This window comes from Dromiciops gliroides, chromosome 1 (genome assembly GCF_019393635.1).
Source record: "Dromiciops gliroides isolate mDroGli1 chromosome 1, mDroGli1.pri, whole genome shotgun sequence".
In the NCBI taxonomy this organism is placed as follows: Eukaryota; Metazoa; Chordata; class Mammalia; order Microbiotheria; family Microbiotheriidae; genus Dromiciops; species Dromiciops gliroides.
In genome coordinates, this window is record NC_057861.1 from 443,118,700 (window position 1) to 443,130,806 (window position 12,107).

General features: G+C 37.1%; 1 protein-coding gene across 2 annotated transcripts in view; it reads left to right on the plus strand.

Moving 5' to 3' along the window:
- The window catches only part of VCAN (versican), a 136,809-nt gene extending 128,300 nt beyond the window's left edge, over positions 1-8,509 (plus strand). For both annotated transcript variants that reach the window (XM_043978597.1, XM_043978596.1), the window contains 3 exons: positions 2,402-2,546; positions 6,172-6,354; positions 6,497-8,509. In XM_043978597.1, coding sequence (XP_043834532.1) covers positions 2,402-2,546; positions 6,172-6,354; positions 6,497-6,624 — 456 coding nt within the window. In that variant the 3' untranslated portion in view covers positions 6,625-8,509. The remainder of the gene's footprint in view (positions 1-2,401; positions 2,547-6,171; positions 6,355-6,496) is intronic.
- The last annotated feature ends 3,598 nt before the right edge of the window (positions 8,510-12,107 follow it).

A 12,107-nucleotide genomic window follows, 5' to 3' on the forward strand; every position in this document is an offset into this window, starting at 1 on the left:
TTCAAATAGCAAACTTATTTTGTGATGCAAGACTGGCATATTAGCAAAAAAAGTCACAGGAACCAATACTTGATGAATTCAGATCCAGTCTTTTCCCTTAAAGAGTCAGTCTGCCCCCAGTAACACAACTGATTACATAACTTTTTTTTTTTTTTTTAGTGAGGCAATTGGGGTTAAGTGACTTGCCCAGGGTCACACAGCTAGTAAGTGTTAAGTGTCTGAGGCCGAATTTGAACTCGGGTCCTCCTGACTCCAGGGCCGGTGCTCTATCCACTGCGCCACCTAGCTGTCCTGATTACATAACTTAAAAAAAAAATCCAAATAGTATTTTATACAATCTTCATTTTCAAAGAGTGATATTTGCCTTTGACTGTATTTAGAGTAAACCACACATTGACACAAATGAAGAGTGTTTATATAAGAATGTAATGTATATATCACAGTATTAGTGGATAGGCAAGGATGGTTATCAAAAAGGGAGCTTTTCCCTATATTGCATTTTAGAAATAACTTATCCAATGCAATGACCTTCCTTTGATGAAGGCACAGAGAACATTAAGCCAGAATCCATATTTTCTTATAGTTTATGCATATGTGAGAAAGGCAGCATGGTGTAGTAGATATTAAGCTAGCTTCAAAATCAAGAAGACCCCAATTTGGATTCTGCTTCTAACAAATGACTGTGACGTTGAGCAAGTCACTTAACTTTTGGTGTGCATTGGCAGCTCTCTTAGACTCCAAAGAGGGAGTTTCCTTCTTGGCAATTGCTAACACAAAGGATATCAGATTTCCAGACCAAAAATAAATGTGTATATAAACTTGCACTGATTCAGAATTTTAAGGCTGAGAACAGACCTTTGAGGACATTTAATCAAATCAAATATCCTCATGTTTAAAGCAAGAAACCTGAGGGAGGGAGAAATGGTCTCTTGTCTAAGGTCATATAAGTAGTTGCAGAATAACAACAAGAAACCAGGTCTCGTAAGTGACTGCACCTCTTTTGGAAACAGCTATATCAGCTAGTACATTGTGAAAGAATAATGATAAAAAGAAGTATGCATAGTATGGTTTTATATATATATATATAATATCCACATATATAATTATGTAAAACTATCCTATGCATACTTCTATATACATATATTTATGTGTATTATGCTTCTCTCCATGTGTGTGCACATATGCACATATATCTATCTCAAATGTTGACCTTCTCTAGTGCGGGGGTGGGGGAGGAACAAAGAGAGACAGTTCAGAATGTAAAATGCAACAAAAATACATTAAATAAAAAATAAAAGAATCATTCTTTTAAGTGGCACAGAAGCTGTCTATACAATGCTGATGATCAGATTAAAAGGTGAAAAAAATCAACTATTGGGATATTTATTCCTAGCCAAAAGTTTGGTATTGTATAGACAAAAATATGGATGAATTATTTAAATTTTCAGTTTTCATTAAGATGTATGGCATTGTGTCAACAGCCAGAATTGAGATTTTTTTCACTTGGATATGCTGATCATTGCCAATTTTTCTTAAAATTGATGATTACTGCATCATTCATAATGGTTACTTGTCAGTGAGATTTCCTTTTATAACGTTGTTTGATCTGAGAAAATCAGAGCATCAGAATGGTGGTCTATCAGCATAGGTCCAAGTATACTTCCTATAAAAACAAATGGTGTTTGGCTCTAAAATGCTTCTAGAAGAACAAGAATAAAAAAAAAAATTCTTCCCGAGTTAAAATCAAAAGGTGAGAAAAGATTAAACATGGCACATTCAGACATCTGGGAATCAACTTCAACCAGGTCTCCAGGAAACGAGACATAACATGTGCATAAGCAGCAATAATTACTGATTCTAAAGAAATTCCGCATATAATAACAAATATCCCTAAAGACAAGGGATTTTATTACAGGAGCGTATAAACTTGGTGAACAGGCAATTTGGGAGATATTATGTATATTTTCCATTAAATATCCAAAGCTCTTTTTCTTCAACACTCCTACATCAATTTTATGATGAATAGGCCTTTAGAGGCAGCATGATGTAGTGGAAACAGTCCTGGACTTGACATCAGAAGAGGTGGGTTCCAGCCCTGACTCTGCTACCTACCAGCTATGTGATCTAGGGCAAAACTTTTAACTCCTATGAGCCTCAGTTTTAACTTCCATGAAGTGAGGATAATAATACTCACACCATCTACCCCTCCGGGTTATTGTAAGGATCTGATGAACTAATGTACATGAAAACACATTGTAGCCTTAAAGTGCTATAGAAAGATAAGCAATTACTCTTACATGCTCTATTGATTATCTAAGTACAGTCTATTTTAGAAGTATTTACGTAAAGGAGGTAAGTATCTTTGGGCTGCTAAGTCACATTTTTTTCTCTACTTTTACAGCAATATGAGAATTGGAGGCCAAATCAGCCAGACAGCTTTTTTTCTTCTGGAGAAGACTGTGTAGTAATAATTTGGCATGAGGATGGTCAGTGGAATGATGTCCCGTGCAATTACCATCTCACTTATACCTGCAAGAAAGGAACAGGTAATTCTCTCTACATGAAAAAAAAGTATAATTTGACTCAATGTGCATTTGAGTTGTCACGTAGCTGGAGAGAAAATTAACCACTCTTTAAGGGGTCCATGAAAATTGTGTAATAGTTGGGAAACTATTCCATCTTCATAGGCTTTATTTCACCCTTCTGATACTCAGGCAGAGCTTACTTCTAAAGTCATTTATCACTCTAGCTTCTTTAATTTTCAGCTTTATTTTGAATGATGGATAAACATGCCTCCCACCCATATTTATTTTTCATAAAAACCCTTAGGAGGGTATCATAAAGCATCCATCAAACTTGCTATCTTTGTGGATCTTATTATGATGGGACTAGTATTGGTCTTAGCTCTTCTATCAAGGGTGTGACATAGACCAACTAAACGTTTTTAGTTAAGTACAATTTTATCCCATCAAACAAATATGGCAGACAGATATTCCTTCTGAATATTAAATTGCATTTCAAAGATTAAGCAATTATTATTATTTTTTAAATTTTGGGCAGAAGGTACTTAGACTTTTGTTGTTCAAGCTTCCACTGGAAAAGTTTGATGCAGCAGATAAGAAAGTGTTACAAGGCCATCTTTTACCTGGGATTCTCAGAGGGGCTATCTTCCCTCTCCTTTTTCATAAATTCTCTTTTACTCACTTCTTTGCTAAGCAGTGTCTACTGCGAATTTGTGTAGATGTTTGTGTATGTGTATGTGTATCCCTTAGGGAAGGGAGGTCTTGGGGCTGTAGTAGAATCCAGCAGTGAATACAAGGGAACCATTGGCATGCTGGGACCAAGGGAATTAACTCCTCTTCCCTTGTTCTATCCAGAAAACACTCAATCAAAATGCAATGTGAATAAACTTCTTTTTAACTGGAGTTAGACACATTATTAAAGTACAGATAACAAATAAATAAGATTTAATGGCAAGGGGCATCTCAGTGGTATAAAGGAAAGAACATGGAAGCCTGGAGTCAAGAAGACATCTGCCTGAAATTCAAGTCTGGCCTTAGATGTTTACTAGCTGTGTGACCCTGGGCAAGTCACTTAAACCCTGTTTGTCTCAGTTTCCTCATCTGTAAAATGAGCTGGAGAAGGAAATGGCAAACTACTTTGGTAACTCTACCAAGAATACCCCAAATAGGGTCACAAAGAGTCAGACGCAACTGAAAATGACCGAATGACAACAATAATGGTGAGAGATGACAGTTCTTCAGGCAGTGGCAAAGCAGATTACTTTTTAAGTGGATCGATCAATAAATCAGACAATGCTCCAGCTTCTCATGTTTATAATTCAGTTCAGGGTAGTAGCACTCTTCCCTTACAAGCCGTAGCTGACTTTCATCCCTTCCTTCTGATATTCCAAAGTTCCTGCCAAAGTTCCCCTTACCCTGTCACTTGCATATCCCATGATCCTCCAGTACCTCCTTCAGACTGAGAAAAATTACACTCCTCATCAGCATTTTTGTCTATGCATGGCTACATTCATTTGTGTATGTGTATATATGTATATGTGTATGTGTGTAGAGGTAGTATAGAGCACTTTTTGTCTTGGAGTCAGGAAGACCTGAGTTCAAATCCAGCCTCAGACACTCACTAGCCCTGTGACCCTGGGCAAGTCACTTAACTTTGTTTGCCTTAATCCACCAGAGAAGGAAATGGCAAACCACTCTAGTATCTTTGCAAAGAAAACACCATATGGGGGCACAAAGAGTTGGACATGACTAAATGACTGAACAACAATAGCAAAAACATGATTAATTTTACAAAAATTCATTCAAAAGTACTTAAAATATATTTTCAAGTTAAGTGTTCAATTATTTTTCACTGGATAATAGAAATCCTGTTAGTTTAATAATTGTTTTGTTTTGTTTTTCCTTTCTAGTCCCTTGAGTTTCAAATTAACAAGGCTTCTTTGTTGTGTGCTACTATTGGCTAATGTAGGTTGATGGTGGGTAAAATTTCCTAGTAAAAACGAGAAATCATAACCAATGTTTATAGGCTTCCCTGTCCATTTTTTTCTTTTGGTTGACTCAGAAGTTGAAAACTCTTTGTTTGGGATTGTTATTTATTATTTTGATGACCAGTGTTCACTCTCTCCACTAAGGACAGAACAAGAGGAAATGGGGAATTAAATTGAAGCAGAAGGGATATTGATCAGAAATGAAAGAAAGCTTCCAGATTGTGAAGCTGTGGGCTTGTTTTATATTCTAAGTTCCTTGAGGGTGAACCTGCTTTGTCTAGTACCATATGGAGGTGGGTATTAAATAAGGAAAGCCTCTGTCTTTGATGATGATGAGAGACAGGAATTAGCCTGGAATTGATTTCTCCTTAAAGTGAACCTGCTGTGGTCTGTAAGGAAAAACAGTAGCCAGACTCATAAATGGGGTATCTTAGTGCAGTGGGAAAAAAGTACTGGGCTTGGAATTGGAATGCCAGAGTTCAAATCCTAGCCATAAGCACGGTCAAATTACACACTTAAATCTTAATATTTTCATTTGTAACCTGGAAGTGAAAATACTGCCCCTACTTAGGTCACAAGGTGATTGTGAGAAAAGTGCTTTGGAAATCCTTAAGAGTTGTTATCAGAAGTATTGTCCTAAAGGAAATTCCATTGACTGCTAAGCTCAATGTAATCATGCTTTTGGTCATTCTGTAGGGCAATATTATGTTAAGCCCTGCCATTTCCCCCTCCTCCTCCATTAGCAATAGTCTACAATATAAGCACAGGCCTGACATTTGTTTCTCTGAAATGTTTTCAAGCATTCTTATGTGTTATTTAAATTATTGGGTGACTAGGCTGGGTTTTCTAAAATATTACTAAATTTTATACTAATGACTATTGTACCTGTTTTGGCAGTAAACATTAATTATTAATTGATATCACATATTATTAATGTATTGACCACATATCTCCCTAACTTAACCACTAGTCACAGGCCTAAACAATTACATACCCAGGGTATTGAGCCAAGAGGGAGAGGAGAGGGTGCATGGAGAGTAAAAGAGAGTCCAGGGGAAAAGAGCCAAGAAAGCAAGCCCCTCCAGTCTAGTCTTTTTCCTCTTTTCAACAGAGGTGACTCCTTACACACTGATCCAAGCTAATTGGCAAGCATCATTCAATTCCATTGGTTGACGTGACTTGAAGGTGGTCTATATTAAAATGAGCTCTACTGTGATGACATCAGTGTCTAACCAGAGACCCCTTGAGGGGAAAAGGCAAAGTCCAGATAGGTGCCAGTTCACTGAGCTAGTCAAAGAGTCTATTCTCCACCTCTATGGTATGTCCTGTACAGGATTAGAGCTCCCTTCTAAAAAGTACCTCTCTAAAGTGGGAGGAGGGTAGAGAAAGGGTCCCTCCAAAAACCCATTATTAATAATTATTTTCTCACACTTAGCTAGAAATGCAATGAAATGAGCTTGCATTAACATGGAGACCTATGGTCCTATAATAAAAACAGAATGAAAAATTATATAATTCAAACTTGCCTTATGGCATAGATTTCTGAATTCCAAATGGCTTCCTTAGTTACAGATGATTAGAGTCAATGCCTTAAATCCTGAGATTGTCATATGAATATAGTGTTTAGAATATATTTGGAAATGACTCTTATTTTTCTTTAGTTGCTTGCGGCCAACCCCCTGTTGTAGAAAATGCCAAGACCTTTGGAAAGATGAAACCTCGCTATGAAATCAACTCCCTGATTAGATACCACTGCAAAGATGGTTTCATTCAACGCCACCTTCCAACTATCCGGTGTCTAGGAAATGGAAGATGGGCTTTGCCTAAAATTACCTGCCAGAACCGTAAGTGGTCATTTAGAAAGAACGGACAGCCCTGCTTTAACAACTATTAGCCACCCACAATATTCCACCTACGGTATCGGTAGTTTAAGGTGCGGAACAAGTAATATTGTTATGTTCTCTTTCTTTTTTTCCTTTCATATAGCATCCACATACCAAAGGACTTATTCTAAGAAACATTTTAAAAATTCCTCATCAGCCAAGGACAATTCAATAAATTCACCGAAACACTTTCATCGCTGGAGCAGGAGGTGGCAGGACTCAAGGCGCTGATCCCTCAAATGGTGAACGTGGATTTTCATCATTTCAGCCAAAGTCCTAACTTACTGTGCCTTTCCTATCACTTTTAGAAGTATTATCAGATTGTTCTGAAATTTGGGATCAACATCCAGTAACTTTGGGCCATGGTGCCCACAAAACATTTCAAAAGAAAGTATTGGAATTTAACAGGAAAGTTTTTAAAAAGGGAAAAAAGAGGAAAAAAAAAAAAGAAAAATGAGGTAAGAAAAAACCCCCAATTTCCAGCCTATTCAATTTCTTTAGTTTTCTATATGCCTCCAGTGGGGACCATTTTATAATGTATACCAGCCTACTGTACTATTTAAACAGCTCAATTTCAGCACCAATGACAATGTAAATAAGATGATTTAATGTTGTTTTTAATCTTGTATATAAAATGAAAAGTCACACTAAGTTCAGGCATATTTAATGATGATTATATGGCCTCAGAGGTCTTTAATCATTGACTCAGCTGCTTTTATGTAGTTTGTTTAGGCTGGAAATGGTTTTAATTACCCTGTATATGTCAACAAGCCTGAGATTGGCTCTTACTGGACACAGCTAAGCAATCTTGTAGGATGCTGCACCACTCTCTGCCACTGGTGCACTTGGCTTCCTGGTGAAGCTAGGGACAGTAGCACATGAAGGCTCAACTAGGGACTGCAACATGGAACTTTTTTTGGCTGCATTCTATCTTCATCACTCAACAAGAAAGGACTCCGGACAGAAAGGACTTTCCTATGGTCAAGAGCATCTTTAGGGGTCAAAGTGCTAATTATTAACTCAACCAGGTTCACTTTCTAATGGTTTTCACAACACTAACTAGTTTTCAGTTACAGATTTCTGCATTTCAAATGGATACAGACCTGAAGCTTTTTTAAAAGTTAAAAACAACAACCACAGCAACAACAACACTCAGAAAATAATTTTGTATATATAACCATTTTTAATCTTTTATAAAGTTATGAATGTTTATGTATGAATGCTGCAGCTGTGACGCATACATAAATAAATGAAGTAAGCCATACGGATTTAATTTATTGGATGTTATTTTTCCCCCATGATCAGAAAATTGACTTAGTTTAGTGGTTACTTTTCAGTGTTAGTCCCCACATTTTCCTCATCCAGTTTGGTTCCGTGGAATGTACGTGCTTTGTCCCCAACAAAATAATGTGATGAATATAGTGCATAATTTGTTTATTATGAAAAGAGTGAAAAATGTGTATAGCTTACAGAAGATGGTATTGGGTATTATCCCAGGCTAAGCAAGAAGAATATACTCGGGAATAGTGTAGGCAATTCTTCATGTTAGATGGAGTGAACGTAGGACTTCTTCCCTTCTCCTTCCCCTTTCAGTCCACTCCCTTTTATCTGGGTGGTTAACTGCTGAAGGTGACTTAGAAACATCACCCATGAAATGTAACCTTAAAAAAAACACCACCACCATGTAATGGAAAGAAGGCAATGGGATCTTCCCCTCCTTTAGGGTACAAAGACTGTGAGAAGAATAGAAAACAAATGCAAAGTTGAAGTAGGGCAGTAATTCAAACAGATGATCTCTCTTTCAAGTAACACCTGCCTTGCATGGCTTACAAGAAGGTACAGTGGCTGCAATGATACATCGTCTTTAAAGAACTCCCACTGGCTGCTGCACTCAATGAAATCACACCTTTGGGTGTTCTAGAAGGCAATATGACCAGTGTTGACCTGTATGTTTTCTTTTCTCTTCCATTACAATGCACATAATACTTTCTTATATTTATATTATAACTTGTATAGTGTATAATGTGAATGTCTGGTTTTTTTTGTGAATGAAATTCTAAAATCTTTGTAACTTTTATATCTACTTTTGTTTCACCAAAGAAACCTAAAAATCTTGTTTTGCTATACTGTGATTTGTCTTATTCTTTCATGACTCTCAATCCAGTTGGGCGCCAATACCATCACAATCAATTGCCATTAAATCACTTCTAGAAGGAACTAATTGATTGAAAGAGATTAATAAAATACCCTTATGCAGGGAGTTTGGGAAGGGGGTGATTGCAGCTATATCTTTGCTACTGCACAGCACAGTGTAAAGCTGAAATTTTTGTGCAGATAATTACCAGAACTTTCTCTGATATCCTTCCTCTTTTCTACCTCAGCACACATTCGCCTCACTTTCACAAAGGGCCAGAAATAGACACACACACAGTTTAAGTTATCTTAATTTTCACTGAGTTTGGATTCTGTAGTATGTGCCATTCTCATTGCCAAGCTGAGACAATAAAGTCCTGAGTATCCTGGCTGACCAATTAGTATGAAAGTCGTCAGTAGTCAATGATTCAGATCATCTCGCTAGGATGAAGCAAACTACAATCCACAGGGTGTTTCTGGGGCGGGGGTTGAGTCACTATCATTTTTTATCAACAGGGAAATATAATCAAGAATATATTCTGCAGTTTTGTTTAAAACTAGAACTATGATTTCATTGGTGTGGGAACTCCTGACTGTGTGGAAATTCCCACCACTGATGCATATGGTGATTCATATTTAATTTATATATATATTTTCCAGAGATTTGCCTTGGGCATCAAGATTAAATGATTTGCCTCTGCATAGACCACTAGTTAATGTCAGAAGCAGGGCTTGAACTGAGGTTGGCCCTCTGTCCATTTATTTCACACTGCCTCTCTGCCAATAAATGTTACTGAGGACAAAGGAGGAAAGGAAGGGAATAAACACTAATAATGCCATATGCTAGGCACTATGCTGCTAAGTGCTTTACAAATATTATCTCATTCGATCCTCACAACAATTCTGTGAAGTAGGTGTTGTGATTATTCCCATATTATAGTTGAGGAAATTGAGGCAGAGATAAAGTGACTTGCCCAGGGTCATATAGCTAATAACTATCTGAGAGTAGATTACACTCATGTCTTCCTGATGTTCTGACAACTGTGCTACTCAGGTGTTTCTATGTTACTGTTACTATAAAGGGAGTTCAATCATATAAACAGATTAAAAAAAACTTGGAGATGGAGGAAGGGGAAACAAGGCAGTAACTTAATGGTGAAAGGGAGTCTGATTTAAATTGTCAGAGATAGGACTGAATCGGACTTTTGTACATTAAGAGGAAAGAGAGAGATGAGGTGGGGCAAGACATTTATAATAACTATGAGAAAGTGGAGGGACCACCACCACTTAAAAAGAGGAGGTGGAAGTAGATAAGAACTAAGTGGAAGGGTAGATGCTGGTGACCGTGGTCCCCTCATCATCAGTGATATCAAGAGAGGTGCAATGAGTGGTCTAGGATATTTTAACATTATAGCTAAATGCTTCTAGAAGAAGAAATATAGCATCAGGTTCAGCTCTAGGCACCCACAAGGGGTCATACATTTTTGGTGGGGTTGGGGGAGGCCCATGATTTTGTGCTTGGACAATTGTTTTTGTAGTTCATGTGTGTACCATGAGATAAAATCCGAGAAACTAAAATAATAAAAAATAAAATCAAGAAAAATAGAATTATGAATAAAATAATAGAGAATAAAGAAGAAAAAATACAATATACATAAATTAATTGGCTAACAAAATAAAAAAGTAAAATAAACTATGCTTGCATTTTTTTCTAAAACAAACCAAGCTAAAACTGCAATTTTCAGGTCTACAAATGTACCATTTGCCTTATGTCCTCATTATTACTCACCTCCCTGTGTTCAGAGACCAATTGGGCTAGAAAGAACAGTACCATAATAGTGTGAGAATGGTTATTGTTGAGGTACATCCAGAATAAACAGACCCTAGGTTTTCATTGGCACTTAATTCAGATGTCTGGGCTTGAGTCATGAAAACATTGATTTTGAGCTGGAAGGGAGCCCTGTGATCATCTAGTCCAACTCCCTAATTTTACAGATGAGAAAGCTGCCCCTCACAGACACTGACTTTCTCAAGGTCACAAAGTAGCCATCAAAAATGTAGGATTTGAATCTAGTCTCTGACTCAAAAATACAGTGTTCTGACCACTGCTTGCTCAACTGAATCCTAGACAATGTCCAAAGTTCACATTTCATCCAGTCATTCTAAAGACCCAATTGCTTGGTAGGTTGGATAATGGATTAAAATATCTTGTGACCAAAATTTGTTCACTAGGACATCTGATGTGTACACAAGCCCTAAAATAGAAGTGACTATGTTTTAAATGATTCTATAGTGTGTGTGTGTGTGTGTGTGTGTGTGTGTGTGTGTGTGTGTGTAGAGATATGTTACCCAAGGGAACTGAGGTAGCATCTTTTTTTCTTAAAGTTGTAAAATGAAAAAAAAAGTTTAAATGACATGAGTTTAAAAGGGCTTTATTTGGGAGGCAGCTAGGTGGCACAGTGGATAAAGCACTGGCCCTGGATTCAGGAGGACCTGAGTTCAAATCCGGCCTCAGACACTTGACACTTACTAGCTGTGTGACCCTGGGCAAGTCACTTAACCCTCATTGCCCCAGCCCACCCCACCAAAAGGGCTTTATTTGGAAGACTGAGAATTAAATGATTAAGAAAACACTATGGGGGCACCTAGGTAGCCAGTGGATAGAGCATCAGCCTTGGAATCAGAGGACCTGAATTCAAATCCAGTCTCACACACTTAATAGCTGTATAACCCTGGGCAAGTCACTTAATCTTGATTGCCTCAAAAAAGAAAAGGTAAAAGACAATCTATTAGCCCTAGCAGAAAAAGCTAAAGGTAAAGAAAACCTTTCTCCAACTCTCAACCCCAGAGAGATACCTCAGAAGAGATCTGATTTCTCAAAGTTTCCACCTATGACTTCACCTGATTTTGAGAGCTGTCATTTGTAAAGAAGTAGTACTATCTAATGGCAGAGACCTCATTCTTTCTAGTCCTAGGTAAGGAAGAAAGAGAAGTATCATTGTTAAGAAAAAATGCTGCATGAATCCCCGACATGATAGCTAGCATTTATAATGTTTTGCAAAGCACTTTACAAATTGTCTCATTTCATCTTCACTACCCTCAGAGGTAGGTACTGTTATTATTGCATTTTACAGAGGTAAAATATAGACAGAGGTTAAATATTTGCCCAGAGTCACACAGCTCGCAAGTGTCTGCGACAGGATTTGAACTCAAGTGTTCCTGAATCCATGTTCATAGCTCTATCCAACTGTACTTTCTAGCTGTTCTCTACATAAATATGAGGTCAGAAAATTGATTCCTAAACATTTTGGATTTGACAACCCACCTATTATGTTTGGTTTTAGATTTCCTTGCTCCATCAAAAAAAGGAGCCAAGATATCCTATGCTACATTAAAAGTAAAGTAAATTTAAAACTAATTGAAATCATTTTAGTTTAGAAAATTTCATCATATTCTTTGAGAAAATAATATAATATCTGAATTTAATGTCTTAAAATTGGTACCTGGGAATTGCTGACCTAAAAAGTATTTCAGAAGTACCGGCAGCTTTTAAGATTCTAGAACACAATATTTTTATTTCA